Source organism: Cheilinus undulatus, linkage group 9 (assembly GCF_018320785.1).
Source record: "Cheilinus undulatus linkage group 9, ASM1832078v1, whole genome shotgun sequence".
Taxonomy (NCBI): domain Eukaryota; kingdom Metazoa; phylum Chordata; class Actinopteri; order Labriformes; family Labridae; genus Cheilinus; species Cheilinus undulatus.
Genome location: NC_054873.1, coordinates 47,479,546 through 47,501,035, shown reverse-complemented (window position 1 = coordinate 47,501,035; position 21,490 = coordinate 47,479,546). Strand labels below are relative to the sequence as shown.

The 21,490-nt window shown below is 40.2% G+C and overlaps 1 protein-coding gene across 15 annotated transcripts in view; it reads right to left on the bottom strand.

The window, feature by feature from the left end:
• The window catches only part of mical3a (microtubule associated monooxygenase, calponin and LIM domain containing 3a), a 138,730-nt gene that overhangs the window by 72,641 nt on the left and 44,599 nt on the right, over positions 1-21,490 (bottom strand). For 12 of the 15 annotated variants that reach the window (XM_041794723.1, XM_041794726.1, XM_041794721.1 and 9 more), the window contains 12 exons: positions 21,110-21,265; positions 20,425-20,525; positions 17,088-17,345; positions 16,837-16,952; positions 15,108-15,234; positions 14,767-14,860; positions 14,630-14,659; positions 13,601-13,748; positions 10,795-10,991; positions 10,512-10,630; positions 9,144-9,206; positions 8,833-8,997 (listed from right to left, as the gene is read on the bottom strand). In XM_041794723.1, coding sequence (XP_041650657.1) covers positions 8,833-8,997; positions 9,144-9,206; positions 10,512-10,630; positions 10,795-10,991; positions 13,601-13,748; positions 14,630-14,659; positions 14,767-14,860; positions 15,108-15,234; positions 16,837-16,952; positions 17,088-17,345; positions 20,425-20,525; positions 21,110-21,265 — 1,574 coding nt within the window. Of the gene's footprint in view, positions 1-1,769; positions 1,833-2,253; positions 2,365-6,624; positions 6,699-8,832; positions 8,998-9,143; positions 9,207-10,511; positions 10,631-10,794; positions 10,992-13,600; positions 13,749-14,629; positions 14,660-14,766; positions 14,861-15,107; positions 15,235-16,836; positions 16,953-17,087; positions 17,346-20,424; positions 20,526-21,109; positions 21,266-21,490 lie in introns of those variants that run through there. The other 3 variants (XM_041794727.1, XM_041794736.1, XM_041794735.1) reach the window with 2 other exon arrangements.

Genomic DNA, 21,490 nt, shown 5'->3' with positions numbered 1-21,490 from the left:
CAAAAGGACTGAAATCTCTTGTCCAAAAAGCATGTTTAAAATATTGGTTTCGATATCGATATCGGCTAAATTGAAATCTGTAAATATCGGCATATCGGATATCGACAAAAATCCAACATCGTGCATCCCTAATTTTTTGGTCATTGCACTCATGGTGCTTTCAGTTGAAACCTTTGTTTCACGCTGGTCAATGTCGCTTCTCCCTCACTGGTCAGTCAAATTTAAGAAAGGCTGGGATTCTGGTAGTTTTTCAACAACTACGGTGGAAGAGGAATTGAAGTGACTCATTGTTTGGAGAGATAAAGCAAAAAAACTCTACATTATAATCTACTTCAGGCAGGAACACTCTCACCATATATTTAACTATTTAATAACAAAAGTGATATGCAGTTTTTCTTGGCAGAGAAGGCTCTGCTCAAAAGACGCTTCCTGTATTAGTCAGCAGCACGTTTTGACTTTCCAGGGAGTGCATAGCTAGAATCCCCCAAAATTATAGCTGCATTTATGACAATGTGTATTGAAAACAATGAAATTTTTTCAGAAGCAATTAATCCATAGTAGCATGAATCTGAATATGAAGGTGCAGCAAGCTTTAAGCTATACAGGAGGTGGCTGGGGTGGAGGGGGTGAAGCTGGCTATCAGCTGATTGCAGCTGGGGGTATGACTTTCATGAACTAACGCTAAGCTTCATCAATTTTAGATAGAATTAACTAGTTAATATTGCTCATATTGTAAATTTGATGTCATTTGCTTTATTGAAGGGCATTATCATTTTTATGTCACTTGTGTTGATTAAGAAAAACATACATAAAACATGAAAAGGAGGATTTTTGTACACCATTAAAAAAGTTTGACACTTAAATGTTTGCATAATGTGAAAAAATCTCTGCAGCTGCAAAAAAACAGGATTTATTAAACTGGTATTTTGACACATTTCAAGTTAATGAAATATTGCAACTTCTGCGATTTGTAAATTGCAACAGGCCATATTGTGATTTTATGTAATTTGCGATTAATTGCCCAGTCCTTTCAACATAGGGTTTAGTGTGGACTTTACACCATTACTAGACAGAGGGTGCTGGAACAGGACGTTTTATCTCAAGTCAAGTCATGCTATATAAAGTCCCTGTAAGGTGATAACAAATCTTTCTTTTAGGTTTGTTGTATGACAGGCCACTGTGTTATGAACCACCAGGCCCAATTTCATTCTTGAAAAATATTTCTAAGTTTAGGAAATTAAGCCTCAAAATCATGAAAATGAAGCAGTGAAATCTGCTCTTAAGCTATGAGTAGACAGCAATAGAAATGCAAACATGGTCGGTAATAAAGATAGGAGGCCTGCCCTGGTGTTGTCTATGGCAGAAATGTCTTGTCATCTTGATAATATTAGCTGCTAGCTGTTAGCAATCACACCTTTACTGTGAGCTTGTTTTAAAGTTCTGGACAACATAAAGTTGGGAGGTAAATGTTAAACAGGCATGGAGTAGAACTTTCCAAATAAAGGCATACTTTAAGGTGATGCTGTAGATCGATTTTCTGACTTTCTACCGATTTGACAGGATATTTGGTCAACCTATCGATGCATTGATTCACACTGAAGGATTGTTACACTGGATAAGTATTGATAGTGGCACCTAAAGGACTGGGATTGTAAAGAAGTACCAATAAAGGTAACAGTATCAGCAAAAATGTAAAATCCCCATCCCTTGTGCCAACCACAAGCAACAGAGAAAATCAGCACACGCACACATCCATGCTTTTACTGTACCCCGAGTTTCAGAGGCTTCTCGTAGTATTCAAGCTCGTCTTCCTCTGGACTTTTACCCAGATGCTTGAAGGCAGAAACACACAGGCTGAATCAGCACTTTGTTTCTGCTGGATCCAAACCAAACTCTTACAAAAGGAGATGTTGAAGCTCTTGTTTTAGAACAGCTTGTTTTGCAGATTCTCTGACAGCGCCTGACAATAAGTAAAAAAACTACCCACAGTCCCCTGAGTCTGCATTTATTTACAATCCTTCACATCCCAACAACACACCCTTCAGCATGAAAACAAGCCGCTCCTCTGATAATGACACACACCGCCTACTCACAGGAAAGCAAACAAGACCGTTACCTCTCCGCAAAGTTCACCTGGGGAAATGTGGCGTTTTGTTAAGGCTTGATCTACACACAGCACGGGTCAATCTGAGTACAGCAGACTACAGAGAGAGACAAGAGACAAAGAGACGGACACAGCAGACTATGCGTCACCTCTGAGTGCAGAGAGAGCGAGGAGGTGGAGCAGGAAGAAGGGAGCAGAATTGTTTTCTTTGGGCAGCTCCGAGAGCCCGAGCTGGACAGGAGGTCTGCACCACTTCTGGCCTTGAGAGATGGAGGAAGAGCAGGAGGAGATTCAGCAGAGGATGAGGAGAGATGATGAAGATGATGACATGAAAATAAAAATGCTTTAGGCTCCTGTTTGCTGGAGTTCACAGGAGCAAAATTCATTTTAATTCTCTCAAAGGACTGCAAATCAAACCATCAAAAAATTCAACAAAATCGCAAACTGAGTTACTGATTTGGTTAATTGAATTAGTGTGTCATGCACACATTTCTATAATCAAACCACAAACAAACACCAGGCATTCAGAGGCAATTCTTAAACCCTCTTACACTGTTTTTAGAAAGATTATATCACCCATAACATTTTACTAATCTGTGATTTTTTTCTCAGCTTTTAATTTTGCCCCAGCAAATATGCACTCAGTTCTGGTAAATTAAGAAAGACACATTTTTATGAATTCAGCAGCTTTACATTAACTTCTCTGTACAAATAAATGACCTAAATATGATCAACTTTTAATTTAACCATTAAAAATCTAATATCAACTGCAACATGTTACAATTATTGACACAAACTTAAATAGTAGAGGGGATTTTTTTTATCATTTAACATATAGTTTGGACAATAAAAACCCAATTCAGTGGTATCTACCTACTTTTGAATTAATCTGAAATTCTTATCACAGTATGATGCATGTTGTTTCTACTGTTAGCGCTATTTAAACCAGTGATAACAGCAGATTGATGCGTTTGTGGCATGTATCTAATACTCACTATTGGTGCTAAACGTGATTATGTCATCCTTTTTCTGTTTCATCTGTAGCAGCACTACATTCACTTTAAAACTGTCAACTTACACTTGGAGACAGATTGCAATTGTTTTTACAGATTATTTTAATTTAGGCATTCATCTCAATACTTCTCACTCCTGTGCTTTCTGTGTTTTAACACAGCCCTGTGGTCTCATGCCCTTAAATGGGCATAAAGGGGGGTGGGGGGGTTTCTTAGCAAACTTAGAAAACTTGCACAAGATCCAGCTTATGAGGACATGGCATTCATCGATTTAAGAACACAGTAACAAACGATTCAGAGTCATGAATCTGGCATAGATTTCTCTGGGAAACTTTCCAATAAACTAATGTAAGAAAAGAGAAGATACAGGTTCTTTGCAGATGACGCCATGCAGTGTAGAACGCTCCTTAGGAAGCAAGAAGTGATTTGAGATGTGCCAAGTGCTCTGAGTGTAAAACAAAAACATTCTTACGCTACTTTTGTTTTCCGAAAGTAACATATTCAGGAAAAAATAAGAGATTTTTTAAGAATCCATGGAGAAGCTTCAGCGGGCAGGACTTAAAAAAAAATCCTCCACCTAAAGCCTGGACGAGCGCTGTCACACCCTGCTCACGTATGGTTTGTTTCCACAAAGCGGCCCGGTTTGGTTCAGTCCGGTTCTGCTAGCACATTAAAGGGGACATATTTTAATTCTGATTCGTTAGATGCATTCTTAAATATCTAGGTCAAATTTTCTCAGGTTGCAAAGTTACCAATAAAACAAATTCATTATTTTTCACAATGAAAAGTGACTGATCATATAAAAAGAAATCTAAAAACTTTTGCTTTAAGTTAAAAGGTTTTCTTTTGTCTTTGCTGGTTAAGAAAGAGTACAACAATGTTTTTTTGTCAAATAGATTCAAATTGTCCATATTAGAGTAGATTTTAATGCTAAAGAATATAAAATAAGGGTTTAGTCTTACAGAGGCAATAACAGTAGGCCCCTCTCAGTTTAATTAAACTTAATCATAGCTAAAGGAGAAAATATTCTGAAGCATTTCCTGATGCAGGCATTCACTCACCTTTACCTAATGGTAAAACTGCCCAGGATTATATATGTTAATTGAAGGTATCACAGCCCTCGTCTTGAGAATGACTTTTATCTCTTCTACTGAGAAGTTAGAGACTAACTGTGCAGTTAATTCAAACCCCCATTAAACAGGAGAGTTTGAAGCTCTGAACAAGCCTTTCATCTGCTAGAAAACTGAAAAGGCGGCTTCCTCAGCATCAGCAGGAGTTAACTGCACTTTAATTCGCTGATGCTGTTATTTACATGAGAGAACAGAGATGCAGGATGACAACCAGCTGTCCGTGTGTGATCTCCTTCTGAGGCTGGAAGAGGGGTTAGCACAGTATCTATTTTATCAGGACGTAACACACCGACAAGCTGGGTAGGTGTCTAACTAACGCTAAGCTAACTTTATCTACATCTCCAGGAGGACAGTATGGGACCTAGAAAGTGGGCTCTAAGGTCACAATAAAAGCTAAAGAGGAAGAGGGGGAGGGTAGACGACATAGAGGGAAATTACTGCTTCTGTTTCCCTTTTAGGAAGACTTAAAATAGACAAGAAATACTGTGAGATGTTGGATGGGGGTGTCTATTTATTGCTTTAACATTTCACATAAGGGCCACAGTTGCAGATTAATGTTCTGACTAATGGTTTTTCAGTGCTGAATTCATTATCAGGGAGCTGTAAAGCACAAAGCAACATGGAAGTCACTGCACACACTGTAAGATAGTCAACTGAGAAGTTTAAGTCTTCAAAAGGTTCAATCCCATTTCTGATTTTTACCCCTTCCAAGAATGTCGACACTAATGACCTGGCCAGGTCATCAGCAGTTGTCAGTGGCATTTACAAAAAAAGATATGGTAATGTTAAATGCATAGCCTATGAGAAGTTTTTACCCCCTTTGTCTGGTTTTATCAATCAATCATGGTCAACATAATTTGGCTTTGTGACAAAAAATTTACAAAAAACACCTCTTTGTTGTCAAAGTGAAAACAGATTTCTACTCAGTAACATTAATTAAATAAAATACGTAATATAAAATAAGTGACTGTATAAATATTCACCCCTGTTAAAGTGACTGACATATTTCAACAGCGGTCCAGCCAATTAGTGAAAGTGGGATCACCTGAGCACAGCGATTATGTCTCAATAACGACTGTAGTATAAAGACGCCTGTGTCCAGTCATTAGTTAATCAGTACTCATGGCTACCATTATACCATGAAGACAAAAGAACACTCCACGCACCACAAGCACACCATCCCCACTGTGGAGCACGGTGGTGGTAGCATTATGCTGTGGGGATGCTTCTCAGAAGTCAGTCCTGGAGGGTTTGTAAAGGTAGATGGAAGAATAAATGCAGCAAAAAACAGGAAAAAAAGGGCTTTTCATGCTTGATACCTGTGCAACCTGACAGAACTTGAGCAGTTTTGCAACGAAGAATGGAGTTAAATTGCAGAGTCCAGATGTTTGAGCCCGACTGAGACCTATCCACACAGACTCAGAGCTGTGATTGCAGTCAATCTGAATCTACTAAATACTGACTTGAAGGGGGTGAATATTTATGCAGTCACTTGTTTTACATTACTTTTTTTTAAACTGACATTACTTAGAAGAAATAGAAATATGTGCTCACTTTGACATTAAAGAGACTTTTTCTGTCATTTTTAATGGTAAAAAAGCAAAATAATACTAACAAAAGGGTAAAACATCCAAGGGGATGAGCAAAATGCTAGTGAGCTAACTCATGTTGCAGCCAGTCTTTTGTCATAATAGTGAAATGTAACTCTACTTTATTGATGTACGAGTTTATTAAACACTGAATTCAACATTAAAACTCCAGCAGATGTGCCGTAGTAAACCCTCAGAAGGGGATCCATTTACTGCCGACTGGTTGCACTAGATGCAGCTTGCTGCTTTACTGAATTTATTTCAAACATATGGTAATCTGCTTGCAAAGTTGTGTTTTGGATGTTTTACAGAAACCTGTCTGTTTAATGAGCTCAGGAAATGTCGCCTTGCTTCATGAGACTACCTTCCCTCCTACCTTGTTTCTGAGAAGACGACTAATCCATCTCCATCTATAAGAGAAGGGGGGGGCCGGGATCTACTGGGATGTGGAAGGAGCTGGAGGACTACCAGGACCGCATATCTAAGCGTACCTGCTCCCCTCTGCTTGGCAGTGTCTGACACTTGATCATTTCTTTGTAGCGGATGCTCAGCTGCTCCTGCTGCTGTGTGCGTCTCTGAACCGGGACAGGAGAAACCATGATGGATGCGCACTATTATGTGCCTCACACAAACAAAATATCACAGCACACCCAAGCTACTTGATTGAGAAGTTAAAGTCACTAAAACCACAAAACAGCAGCTATGAGTTAATTCCTGATGAGCTAGGTTAGACGTTAGACTAGGTGTTAGACTCTAAATGGAGGGTGAGGCTGGCGGTTCCTCTTTACCTTTCTCCATGCGGGGACAGGTGCCAGGCGCACTGGCTCTTTCATGGGGGTTTGGGGCGGGGAAGGGGGCAAAAGCTGGTCCAGATTAGGCAGAGATTCCCCCTTTGTTGTCAGAGAGTGATGAATAACAGTGAGTGTGGCCAGTAAGAGGCCAGAGTGACCATGCAAGGCGTCATGCAAGAGCCCACGACGAGAGGAGGAAATAAGGAGAGAAACAGAGAGAAGGAAGTGAATCATGGGCGGATGGAGGCGCAGTGGCTAGAAAATATGACAGAGTCAGAGGATCATGCTGAGATGTGTAGAATTTATAACAACATTTGGAGGTGGAACTCAGTAAATGTCAGACAGAATGAACGTCAATGATACACTGGAAAAGAGGACAAAAGCTTCTATGGCTGCTGCTTCGGTATTTATCCTTCACAGGGGAATATTTTTATGTAGTTTTGAAGTAGGTTGTATGAGGTACTTGTCAATAATGAATATATTTGCCATATGAGATGCTAGTCAGTGTAGCCCCTTTAAAGCCTGGAGTATCAGCGCAGAAGTTAAGCGATACAGCTATATAGACGGGGCCATTTTTATCATAAAGTTGGGTTAATTTGAATAAAAACCAAGCCATGAATCATCAGGGTAAATTCATGCTATATACTTTACAGTCCTAGAGTTTTTATCACTTTCCTGTCAGCAAGCCACTTTGTTTTATCACTGTTTCCTTCATCTGAGGCACACTGGTCAGCTGGTGGGTCTTAAAAAAGTTTGACAAAAAATATAAGCTGCCTAATACTAGGGCCAGCTTCATGGTGTATTCAGAGGAATTACTTCTGCAGATGGAGACTCAGACGGTCAAAGATAGGGAACCTTTTTTGGAAACTAGAGATCAGGAGGGATCCAGAGCTACCTGGTGATGCAGGTGCATAAACCTGTTAAACAGACGCTTACCCAAATGTTGTTTAAAGGCTCAGTTTCTGTAAAAGTTAAGAACATTTGGTGGAGTAAACAAACCTTTTTGCATTGCCTGCACACTGGACAGTCTCTCCTAGAAGTGGCTGCTGACAAGCATCTCCTGTGGCTAAAATACTTACCACTGAAAAATACCTCATACAACCTCCAGGGCTTTATACAGACAGAAAGAGTAGTCAGCCTGTCGGAGGAAGTAGCAGGAAGAGGGGTCTGAAAGCTAGCACACTAAAGTTCACTTTAAACTGCTCAACATGTTCGCTGAAACTGATTTTTTTCAAAGTTTTTGAACAGTGGAAATAGATTTTTTGAGAACCTAAACATTTATGTTGGGTTAACTTGACTTTTATAAGTTAAACTACACTGAGGAAACTTTCCTACACTTAAAAATTCTATTTACAATCAACTCAAAACAACATGTTTAAGTATTTTCTTAAAGCTACATGGTCTTTATCCACTCAGTTTTCTCTTATTTCTATCACATTAATAGTGAACAATTACGCCACCCAAGTTAGTCCACCTTAAGTGAAAGCATGTTAAAAAAACGGACACTGAACCAGGAAGTTCTCCTCCATCATTTTCAGGTATGACTTCACTGACTGAGTGATTAACTTCACTCATGGTGCAAAAGTGTGTAATGCCCAGAGGCATTCTGGGAAGACTCTGCAGATTTAAAGGATGCTTGTCAAATAATTTGAGTTGAATGACAAAGAAGGATTACAATCACTGAGTTCTGTTTACTTAAAACTACAAATGTGTTCAATCAACTCAGAAAAGTAGAGCTGAAACAGCTATTTTGTGTTTTTAAGTTGTCACAACTCCATCCAGAAATGACTATAAGAAGAAGCACTGTGATGAAACACTCTCAAACAGCAGCAGTTGAACTACAATACCGTCTAGTGTCCCCGTAGCCCACTCCTCCCTCCCACTCTGCTCCCAGCAAGCAAACCAAAGCTCTGCAAACCGAGTCACCCGAGCCCTCAGTCAGCACTCTGAGGCCGCCTACGAGACCCTGAACAATACCCAGCCTGCCTGTTATTAGCATTCTGGACCTCAGCTCATTAAAACAGCGGCCTACAGCTTCGCCATCATGAGACCAGAGGCTGTGGCTTCTGCACAGCATGAAATCTACATCATCATCATCAGAGTGTCACAGGGAGGACAAACAAACCACATGAGAGAGCAGAAATCTTTAACACCCATCACTGGAAGCGTCTCCTTCCTAAATGAAGCACGTCTCCTCCTCCATACCTGTCTCTTAAGTCCTGAAGGCTGCGGGGCGTTCTCCTCAAACTTGGCGAGCAGCTGGGTAGCCATGACCTTGACTTTGTTGTGGTTCCCCCCAGCACAGGAGTCCATTTTTCTCTCCTGCAGGATGGCTGGCCTGTCCTCACGGCCGCTCCTGGATACTTCCTCCTGTGATGGAGGAGAAAAACAGTGACATTTGTTAGCCTGTTGCTGTCAGTCTAGCAGGAATAATTAGTCTGTTGAGGCAGAATTGGCCGCTCCAACATTAATCTCTGGCTCAACATGAGAGACACTCTGCTGTCAGAGCCACTCACCTCTTCAGTCTGGCTTGTTTTTCTTCTTTTCCCCAAACCATCAACTTCCTTCTCCTTTTTATCCTGTTGGTGACACATCAGAAGTTATTTTTTCTCCTTCTACAAAACTGCACAGTTAAATGGCAATTAAACATGGATTAAAGAGGTGAAATACGGTGGCCCTGAGGGTTAACTGCAAAAACATTTCACTAAACAATAAAAACATATCTTTAAAGGAGTGAAGGGCAATCAGTAAGTTTCATTTCAATGATTTGAATGTTATTCATGATTTTAGTTCCCTAATCATGGAAAACAAGATAATCATGATTAAACAAGTACTGTGATACATGTGGTAATAATTTTAGTGTTTTTATATTGTGCTTTGGCCATAAAACATTGTTTGTTGATACATTTTTATTGCAGGTCATTTTTCTGGGATACTTATGTTTAATTCACTCCTTTATTTTCATTTATTGATTCTTTTTATGGGTTCTGATCAGAAAATACTTGTGATTTCTCAGGACCAATCACAATAATAGTGATTATTATTTTTACCACAATAATGCAATTCTATTTTAAAGGTTAAAATATTTCATGAAACATAAAAATGTTCAATGAAACACAAAAGCACTTAAGATTCAAATATATTTCACTGGATGCAAAAACAATTTCTCAAATAAAAAAACATTTTATCATAGAAAAATATTTGATGGAAAGCAAAAACATTTCATGAAATGCAAAGACAAAACTAAAAAAATATATTTCCAAACACAAAAACATTTTGTGCAATGCAAAAGCATTTTTCACTGAGTATCATTACCAACTTTTACAAGAGGTTCAAGGATTTTTTTTTTTAGGAATTTATGTAAATTCAGGAGTTAAAGCAGTAAAAAGAGTTAAATCATAAGATGCATCTCTTCAGTTTATCCTTTATGTCATGTCTTTTATTATTTGCACCAACTCATGTAGAGAAGTACTGACCAGAAACAGCATTGATACTCAATAATTGTACTTTAACCTCTGTAAAACTGTGTTGTTGTTTTTTTTTTTCAATTAAAAGAGCAGGGAAATTTTGCCATGTCAAGATATCCCATGCTGATGGAGTCCTGTCCCAAAAGACATGCCTTACTGAAGTATTACTTCAAGTATGTGCACATGATCCCCATTTCTATTTTTGTACTCTTAAAAGATTTTGTTTTCTTTCAGTTAAATTTGACAGCTTTCAGGTCATATTTTACATGAAAAAAGTAAAGAACCTGTCTGCCTCTGCCTTGTTTTGCTATACCACAAACGTATTTTTTCAGGGGCTTTCAGGCTTTTTATATCCACTTTACTTTCACAGCTGACCCTTACGGCCTTCGTATCTAAAGGTACTCCTTAGACACTGACCTTGGGGTTTCTTTTCCTGGAAATGGCTATGCTCTGACCAAGTTTGCTGAGGAAGGAGATGGGAGACTTGGTGCTGGCTATCAGTGCAGCCTTCTCCTCAGGACTTAAGTTCTGGTTATCTGAAAGGAAAAAAGGGAGGATTAAGAAGATGACAAAGCACTTTAAATACTCTCAGGATTACAGGTCATTATGTCTTAACAGCATTCATCAGAAGATGATTACTGCATAATAACAGGAACGTCCCAAAACCACAGTACAGCCTGGCTGCAACGCCCACTCTCACCTCCAGGTGGCACCGTGTCCTTAAACATCTCGTAGAACTGGCTGAGGTACATGACCATAGAGAGCTTGTCTGGCTCCACCACAGACGACATCTCTTTGCCAGTCATGCAGGGCGAGATGCCAAACTCTCGCTCGGCCACGTCGAAGCCCAACTGGTTGTTCTTCTCCTGGTCTCGCTCATCCAGGGAGTCAAAGTCACTGAGTGCAGGAGAGAGATAGAGAGACAGAGAGAGAGAGAGTTAAATAAAGAAAGAGAGGACGGAACAGATGGAGGACAGGTTTTGTATATGTAACAAAAACAAAAAAAGATTCTCAAATGAATATTCTTGATTCATTTGAAGTCTGAGATTTATTAAATTGTGTTTACTTTAATTCATGAATACTCAGAAGTCCATTTTATATCCTTGAAATCCGATTATAAGCCATTAAGGTGAACCTAAGGGACATGATCTTGGCTTATGCATCGGAAAAACAACAAAACACTCTTTTTAGTGACAACAACCACTTTAACACAGTTTTTCTGATGTTGTTCAGCAACACAGGAAGCAGAACTGAATTATCATTTATTTTAAGTCATGTTTCAGGCCAACGTGATGATATGAAGTGCAAATGATCCGTCCCTTTTAGCTTTGCTTGGCTGTCTTTGGACTAATAAGAGAAATGTCTACATGAAGGCTTAACAGAGGAAGCATCTTGCTCATGTTGTGGAAAGCATTCCTGTAAATGTCATTACTCTGCAGCTGAGAAGGCCATTAACAATGGTCATCAATACATTTCAACTGCACATAAAGCCCACTTAAAAGCATCAGCATAAAGGCGAAGCATGAACCCTTCACTCTTAACCATCAGTCTTCTCCATGTGCACACGTGATTTAGTTTCCCCGAGGTTCCTCCTCTCATCACCCCCACCGTCTCCTCCCATCATGTGGCCATCATGTGGCAGCAGAGCGTTTCTGTTACACGGCTTTGGAAAGGTCAGGCAGGACAAACACGCTAATAGCTTATGATGGTAATTGCCACGTTGTCTCCACAGGGAAACAAACTACATTAGACGTACGGATGGTTACTGTTGTTTATAGAGTATGTGAGGACAAGTGTGGTGTTTATGAGTGGATCTGCATGTGTGTATGTGGGAGAGTAGCAGGAATAGAAGGAGGGCTCCTTTAAGGGGCCCGAGCGGCCCTTATGACTGGTAACTGTCACCTCATTTACAGTGATAAACAACTGAAAAACCAAAGTCCCACCAGGCAATAAACATCATTCTCAAACAATAAACACAGCAGGAAGATCATTCCAGAAACAGACACAAACTAACCCCTTCAGTCTGAATGTTACGTGCAGTCTGACAAACATAAAAAACACATGTCCTAATGACTAAAAATGTGCTGAACTTAATTTCTCAAAGTCGGTCTAAAGCCATGTCATGACTTCTTTGTTGAATTTACATCATACTGGCCGTACAGTGTTGTGTGTTGGTATATTAACGACACTCTTCAATCTTGTGCCTAAAAGTGCAATTTTCATGTCACTTCTCAGTCCTGCCACCCAGTTCTTGCTTCTCTGTATACAGGAAACCATCATAACTGAAACTGAGTTTATTATATTTGTAAGTTATACAAGCAGTTAGTGTACAAAAAAAAGAGAGATCGGTAGAGATGAAAACAACTGCTGCTGACTGATAAATAGTAGAGTGTTTTTTTTAGTCATCTGACAACTCAAAGCACTTTTTGCACCACAGGTCACACACCCTGCTATACAGCGTCCTTTGAATTTAACTAATCTCAATTATATACTTCCATACACAGCCACTGACGGAGAAGCAGGAGCAATTATGGGTTAACTGTCATGCCAAAGGATCCTGTGGAATAAGGCTGCAGCGTCCAGGAACCAAACCCCGACCTTTCAGGTAAGAGACAACCAACTCTACCAGCTGAGCGACTACATTATTGACTTCATAGTAAAAAATGTTTTTCACATAAATTAACTTTTTTTCTTTTTTTTTTACTTGAAATTTCTATCTTTCTTTGAAAATTAACAGATCCTCTTTGTTATGCTTTTCTAGAGTGGCCCTAATACAGCGTGCATTAATGGATAGTTTATACAAAGATCAATGCTGACAATTAAAATTGGTGTTAAGTTTTTCCAAGTAGGTCCTGGGGGGGCTTAGCTTTCTTTGATATGAGAAGGGGGAACCTAAGGAGAAAAAAAGATTGGGAACCACTGGTGTATGCTGCAGCACTGATTCAACTCTGAAGTAGGATTGGGTGGTATTCACTTTTTAATGGCGTCATACTCTGCAAAGTTTACCAGGATACACAGTAATACCCCCAGGTGTTTAAAAACCACGTTATTCAGGTACTTGCTGGCATGCATGTGCAATCAAAGCGAGCAGAAAACACACCTCTACAGGCACTTAATTCATACCTTTGACAAAATGCTACGAGTCTAAAAAAAAGCAGTTTATGAGTTGACATGTACAGGAATCCATAGTCCAAATACCACTTGCCTTAAAAGTAAATCACAGGGCATTTAAGAAATGAACTGTTCCTATTTTCACCATGAGACTAACAATCAGTTAGCTGCTTGTTAGATTCAGTCAGACAACTCAGGTTTGTATGACCACCTGGTGAAAAACCTGGTGAAGAACTTCTATCCATAAACTGATTTCCAGTAGAAGAATTAAACATCCTAAAACATGAATGTAAACATACTGATTCGTTCCATTATGATAGATCCTTTGCAGATTCGCAGATTGTTTTCTTGCACAGCCAACAAATGTACCAACTGTATTCTTCTTAGACACTCACATGAGATCAGGTCTGTATCGGTGTATGAGGGCGCACAGAGCCAGGCCGCTCTTCCAGGACATGGTGAGGTCTGTCACGTTCACATTCCTGTATCCCTCCGTCTGCCTCTGGCACCAGTTCAGCAGCTTACTGGATCTAGCTATGGATTCTGGTAACGCAGACAGAGAAAATGAAAGGTTTGGTTTAAAGACAGCACATGAAACAGAATCTGGAGATGAACTGTGTCTGGGCAGCGCTACACATGTCTCTCTGAGCAATCTCATAGCCTTGGTCAGGCAAGGCTGAGTGAAGGATTTGTTATCCATAAACCATGTTAGTACAGGTTTCAAACAGCCAAAGAGGAATTATCATGAACGGTGAGAAGATTGCTGATATAAGGGGGTAGAGTAGGTCAGACTGAGATGTTAGGAGAGGAGAGAAAACTTTTAAAACAGCAGGACTGTTAAATTTAACCAGGGAGCAAGAGGTGGGCGGTAAACCAATTTCAACACTATTAAAGGTACAACACATTCTACCCCAAGATAGATTTCCGTACTACCGTCATTATCGGTTAAACACATCTACTTAGTTTTAGCCTACCAGCCATGACTGGGGGTGATAAAAGTGGAACAGCAGCTCATATTTAGTCTTTCAGTCATCTTTTGCTTTGTTCAAGCTTTATTAATGCTGTGTAAAACAGGATATCCCAGTCAAGGTCCTCACAGTTTAAGTCCCCAGGTAATATGTCGCTCAAATATTTTTACACTGAAAAAGCCATATCAGGATATTGGCTGTTTTTGAAGCAAATTAGCACAACTAAACACAACTGTACAGCAATATAAACTCCACATTATATCGCCCACCTCTACAGGGAACTTGAATGAGAGAATCAACAGCAGAGTTAGTATGCACACAGTAGTTACAGGGGCTGCAACCAGTCCATCCACAACTTCCATCATTCCACTTTTCTTTTAGTGCATGGCATCAAAATTGTTAAAATGATTAGAAAATCCTCAAAAAGCAACACCATGCATTTGGGCTCTGTGTTACCTTGCAACTGCTTGTCAAGCAGAAAATTGTCTGGGGTGAAAATAGTTGATTATTACATTTCAGCATCAGTGATTGCAACAAAAATCTACACTGATCAATAGTTTGAAGTCTTATTTAAATGTGTGAAAGATACAAACCGTTCCTGGCCAGCTTGGGAGTGGAGGAGTTGATCACGTTCTCAATCTCAATGCGCATTTCCCTCGTTTCTCCCGTGTCACAGAGATGCCTCACCTGCAAGATGAACAGAACTAAGGCTGAGCAATGCAGACCAAAAATCACATCCGGATATCTATTCTCAGTGTTTTTCTGTTAAGGAAATAACAAAAGGTTGTCACAATACCAAATTTAAAAACTCCAGCAAAAGTAAAACCATTCCAAAACCTGTTTGATACCTCACAGACAAAAATACTAGTCCTAGAAACCCAATTCCAACTGGAGAAAAGATTGTTATCTGCGGTTTGTTTGCTCTCACACTCACCTGGCTGGGTTTGAGGAAGTTAAGGCTAATGTTGGGGTAACGTGTTGTTGGATCCACACTGTACTGACTGAAGTTCTTGCTGACATTCTCTGGCGTGGTCTGGGGCAGTAGACGATAAATACTCTCCCTGAAAACATAAATATGGAGTGTTGATCGTGGGAGGATCAGAAGAAGTACAAGGAAGTACAATATAAAATATTATCCACTTATGGATTATTCCAGAAATATACCATTTCTCACAGAAATTGTTGCAATTACAAATGTTTTTGGTATACACATGTTCATTTCCTTTATGTGCATTGGAACAACACAAAAAAGCAGAAGAAAAAAGCCTAAGTTGACATAATTTTACACAAAACTCAAAAATGGGCTGGACAAAATTATTGGCACAATGACTGGAGTTTGCAAAAATGTACCTGAGTAAGCCTCAATCTTTCTGGGAGAACATTTTGTGGACAGATGAGACTAAGGTAGAGCATTTTGGAAAAGCACGTCATTCTACTGTTTACAGAAAACAGAATAAGGCCTACAAAGAAAAGAACAAAGTATCTACAGTCAAAGATGGTGGACGTTCAAAGATGTGTTGGGGTTGTTTTGCTGCCTCTGGCACTGGGTGCCATCACTGTGTGCCAGAAAGCTGGGTCTGTGTCAGAGGTCATGGGTGTTCCAGCAGCACAATGACCCCAAACATACCTCAAAAAGCACCAAGAAATGGTTGGAGACAAAGCGCTGGAGAGTTCTGAAGAGGCCAACAATGAGTCCAGATCTAAATCCCATTGAACACCTATGAAGAGATCTCGAAATTGCTGTTGCAAGAAGGCACCCTTCAAATCTGAGAGACCTGGAGCAGTTTGCAAAAGAAGAGTGGTCCAAAACTCCAGTTGAGAGGTGTAAGAAGCTTGTTGATGGTTACAGGAAGAGATTGGTTTCAATTATTTTTTCCCAAGGGTGTGCAACTAAATATTAAGTTGAGGGTGCCAATAATTTTGTCCAGCCCATTTTTGAGTTTTGTGTAAAATTATGTCAATTTTGGCTTTTTTTCTTCTGATTTTCTGTGTTGTCCCAATGCACATAAATGAAACGTGTATACCAAAACATCTGTAATTGCAGTAATTTCTGGGAGAAATGGTGTATTTTCTGGAAAAATTCCAGGGGTGCCAATACTTTTAGACATGACTGTACACACCATGCATACACCATCTGAGTTGCTGTTGTTCCTAAATGCTTCCACTTTCTAATAATATCACTGACGGCTGACTGTGGAATATCTAAATTGAGATTTCAGGTACTGTCTCATTTTAAAATTTGCATACATCACAGAACCACAGCACAACAACCCATTTTGTATGAATCACAGTTAGACTGAAGCATTGTGTGATTGAGTATATTTTTCAGTGTAAAGTGGGACGGTGTAAAGGGGTTATCCTCACTGTCTTTAACGAACACAAACATAGAAAGTGTTGCAGAAGAAGTAAACATGAACATAGTTATCAGAAAGTTTTTGCAGAACAGAGGAGTCACGTTCCATTTAACAGAACCTCTTCTAACATCACTGTTAGCAGAGGTGGGACTGATGCTCCAAATCACACAGGCACATTTCCTGGTAAAGCACTTATAGATAAAAGGGTGTGTTTGAAGAGAGAGAACAAGGATGTGTGGCAGTGCAGGAGAGTGCGAGTGTAAAAGCATGGTGTTTAGCGTCTGCTGTAGAGTATTTTAACACCCTCACCTCTCAGCCAGAACCTCCAGAGGAGTTTTTCCCTGAGCCCAGCTCTTCACCATCCAGCCAGAGTCCATGGCTGCCAGGAATCCTCGAGCGATGCCAGTGCCCATAGGCCAGAAGGGCTGAGAAAACAGCCAACATCACATTCAACGACCAAATATGGACACAGATGACCAAGACGCTTGGGAGTGTGATGAAATGTTTGAGAAAAACTTTCAAGAATGCAGTGAGCTGGAGGACTTAAACCTCCCTCTTACCTCTAGGAGACTGTCACCCACAAGCGCCACCAGGAGCTTGTGTCCGTTGCGTTGGCGCACCATGGCGGCGTTTTCTGAGGCGTACATGCAGGTGAAGTCGAACATGGCTACGTCGGGCTGGCCGTAGTGGTTGATGGCAAAGTCCAGCGTGGGTAACTGGTGGTTGGTGGAGAAGTCGGCGGCCTCACGGGCGTACGACAGCAGCGCAGCCTGGTCCACGTTAGCCCTAGACAGAAGCAGCTCTGTGTCCGCGTAGTCCTACAGGAGAGAACGAGGAGGATAGAAGAGACAAAACTAAAAGAATCAGAGAAATTCAGTGATAAAGCCTTAATTCTAACAATCAGCCTCTTATATATCAGCACTTGTCCTCAAAGCAAAATTGTAAAGACTTTCAATATCCCAATATCTAACATCATCAAAAAATCCAGAGAATCCGAGAAATCCCTGTGCACAAGGGACAAGGCTGAAGGTCAATCTTGGATGCTCATAATCTTGGGGCCCTTAAATGGCACTGCATTAAAAGCAGGCATCTTTCTGTACCACAAATTGCTGCATGGGCTCAGGAACACTCAGGAAGTCATTGTCAACACTGATTGCAAGTTACAGCTGTATCATGCAAAGAAGAAGCCATAATATGGGAGCATGATCCAGAACTGCGCTGTCTTCTATGAGTCAAAGCCCATTTAAAATGAACTGAGGCAAAATGGAGAACTGTTCTGTGGTCACATGAATCAAAGTTTGAAATTCTTTTTGGAAACCACAGATGCCCTGTCCTAAGGAGGAGAGGGACCATACAGCTTGTTATCAGCACACACATCTAAAGCCTGTATCTCTGATGGTATGGGGTTGCATTAGTGCCTATGGTTGAGCGGCTTACACACCGGGAAAGGAACTATCAATGCTGAAAAGTAGAGAGAGGTTTTGGAGCAACATATACTCCCATCCAGTCCAGACTTTTCACCAATAGAAAACATCTGGAGAAACATAAAGCCTGGCAAAGAAGACCCTGGACTGTTGAGTACTTAATTTCCCAAAACTCCATCAACTGCTCTCCACACTTCTTAGACGTTTACAGACTGCTGTTAAAAGAAGAGGGGATGCTACACAATGGTAGACATGGTCTTGTCCCTACTTTTTTTGAGATGTGTTGCTCACATTAAATTCAAAATGAGCTAATATTTCTCATGAAATGGTAAAATGTCTTAGTTTCAACATTTGTTATGTCTCTGTTCTTTTGCAAATAAAATATGGGTTTACATTTTTCAAAGCGCCCCCGCTTTTTTGGAATTGGGACTATAAATGGTTCCTGGGGGCCCATCGTTATCTGGTCTTCCACCAGGGTCTGAAGTGTTAAGTGGCTGTTTCAGGACGGCTGATTTTGCAAATCAGGCACCCTGACACAGCCAGGTTTCAGGGAGAAAAAGTAAATCAGTCGATACGCCCTATCAGATCTTTTACTATAACGCCTGGGATGCCAAGGATCAAATACTCAATGGAGCTGAGAGTTGTATGTACCCATTATTCTCAATTAAATTATTTAGAACATCCAGATAAAGACCTTAGAGAAAATAAATACATGAAACAGCCTTGGTCTGGGCAGTCGTTCAGACTATGTAGGGTCGATGTTCATGCGAGAACCACTAAAAGCTTGCAAAATATGTTCAAACCAAAAAAGACAAAGCCAAAGTTTTCAAGTGACCAAATGTGCAACACTATTACTGGAAAAGGACGCATAAGCATGGTAAAATAATAACACAATGATATCAAAAACTAGAAACATATTTTCATTCACAAGCACAACTGTGCACAGAGGAACAAATCAAAGCTGACAGGCCCTTTAAAACCTCATCACCTCACTATTACATGGCCCAAACACTTGTAATGGAATGAACTGTGCTGTTCACAAGTCTCTCCAACATGTAGCATCAAATCGCTGCATGCTTTCATGCTGACATGTTTTCACAGAGGGTGGTGTGAAGAAAATTCTTTAACTTTCCTGGCTGCTTGATGCCAAGACGGCTGGTGGTGATGACGATGGGCGGGAGGAAGGGCCGGGCAGTGGAAGATATGAACCAGGGTGGTTTACTGATTTGTGGCGCTGCCTTGAACTGCGAGGACTCGCCGCATTTCTTTCATGCCTTCCGCCCTTCCTCTCACCCTCTCCAAGGGGCAGAGTAAGTCAATATCACAGCTATAAAAGGATATGTCTAGGACGTTTTATTACAGGGGAATTTCTAGAGGTTATTATTCCAGTAAATTATGGCTTTTCATTAACATGTGCCTGCATACCCAGAAGCCCTTCTGGCATCTGACCGCAGTGTGACAGAAACCTCAATAATAATGTCATCAGCTCACAATGAATACAAACAAATTTGCACACACGAGCAGGAAAGAGCTAAAAATATCTGAATCAGAGTCAAGACCAAGTCTAAACTGATGTTAAAAGTATTTTAAAACTTTTTATGACACTTTCCATTAAAAAAAATACTACAAAAATCATAACACAACTCTTATTATGTCTGCACATGAAGAAAGAACTATTAAAAGGTCTTTCCTGTTTCCTGTGGAAAGTGGCCAGGCAAAAGGAAACTACCGTGTGGAGTTAGGAGGAAAACACTCAGCTTGAGTTGGCAGCTTATCCTTGAAGGCCGTCTTTGTTATAACCTAAGTGCAACAGAACTCAGCAGAGTTGTTCCTGAGGTTATAATCACATTCATTTCCTCCATAGGGGAACTGGTAGTTAGCCATACTGTCATAAGGAACCAAGGCAGACCTACCGTAAAATACACGAGTGTGAAACCCAGGTAGCTCTTTAGATGGCAATTTAGGTAAGGCTCCAAATATAAAATATAATATATAATAGACACCCATGATTCATCAGCTCTTTGAAAAGCTTCTCATAGCTCTAAGTCGGCACATTCTGATAATTTAAAAAGACTTTAGCCCAGGTGGAACTTACATAAATAAAAACATATGCTTATTATCAGTGAAATATCCTTTCTTCTGATACTATACGGACATTTTTATGTAGCCTATTGCATCCCATTTAACAGCATAATAATCTATCAATTCACAGTTTCATTTCAGCTATGGGTAGATTAATCATCACATCTCCAGTTTTGGATTTTGGCTCTCGCAGAAGTATTTTTAAGACAATGTGGCTCCTGGGTAGAACAAGGTTGAGTACCACTGATGTAAAGACTGAAACAAAGACTTCTGATTTTGTCTCTGCGTGCATTCAGCCTCCATGCCTGCAGCAGAGACACTGACAGAGAACGAACAATCGTCTCAAACAAACACGCCACATAAAGCCGAGCCCTCCTCTTTGAAAACTCACATGCAGAATGACTCCTTTCTCCAGCAGGCTCTGTTTTTTGGCAGTCATCACAAAGTAGTGCGTGTCATCCTTGTAGTAGACAATGTTTTCCAGGTCAATACCTAAAGAGAGCAGCATAGAGACGTATTGTAACATAGCAAACATAATCATTTTCCTTATTGCTTCAGCTGGCTGTCGTGTCGTCATTAGAGGAGGAATTACGCGACTCAGAGCACAGAACCAAAGCCCCTGGGACATTGCACGTCAGCATTTAACTGTGGCCGGCTTGTGATGTGAAGCATTTTAATTAGATGAGCTGACAAATTTGGAGGAGTTATTCAAGGACAGAGTGTTTGTCCTGCTTACTTTTATTTCCCCAACACAGCCCTTAGAATCAGAAGGAAGTACATCCAAACAGAGCCAGCGACAAAGTTTGAGTTCTTACATTTTCAGATTTTATTTGTCCTTTTTACCTTTATATATAGGGCAGAAGAAGAGTGAATGGAAATATGAGGGGTAGACATGGATTAAACTGCTGAGGCTGGGATGGACCTGCCAACATTGATCCTGTGAGGACTGTAGCTTCTGTTTATCAAGCACCTTCTTCAACAATCTTTGTGTTTTGTTAAGCTCTGTCCCAGAACTTTATTTCCTGTAGTTTTCACAAAAAATTGAAATAAAGCCATTACTTTCCACTGGGACTGACCTGTTGCTTCTCTGAGGTCTTGAAAGAACTTCTGGTTGAAGATGAAGGCCACCCCGCTGATCTCTTCCACCTTCGCTTCAGCTGTCGTGTTCCTGTTGATAAAGTTAGCCGTGATGGCGATGGCGAGTTTCCCCCTGAACTCTTTACGCCGAAACCCTGTGGGAAAAAAATGAACAGACTGTGAGGAAGACACTCATTTTACCCAATTAAATACAAACACAAGCTTCTCTACAGTCTAATATTTTGCCACGATATCGATAATAAATAGATGAGTAATATTATTTGTGAAAATAATACCACCAAAAACCCTCTTATTTACTGTAAATCTTATATTAAGTCCTATGTAAAGTAAATTTTTCACAAACAGACAGACGAACAACT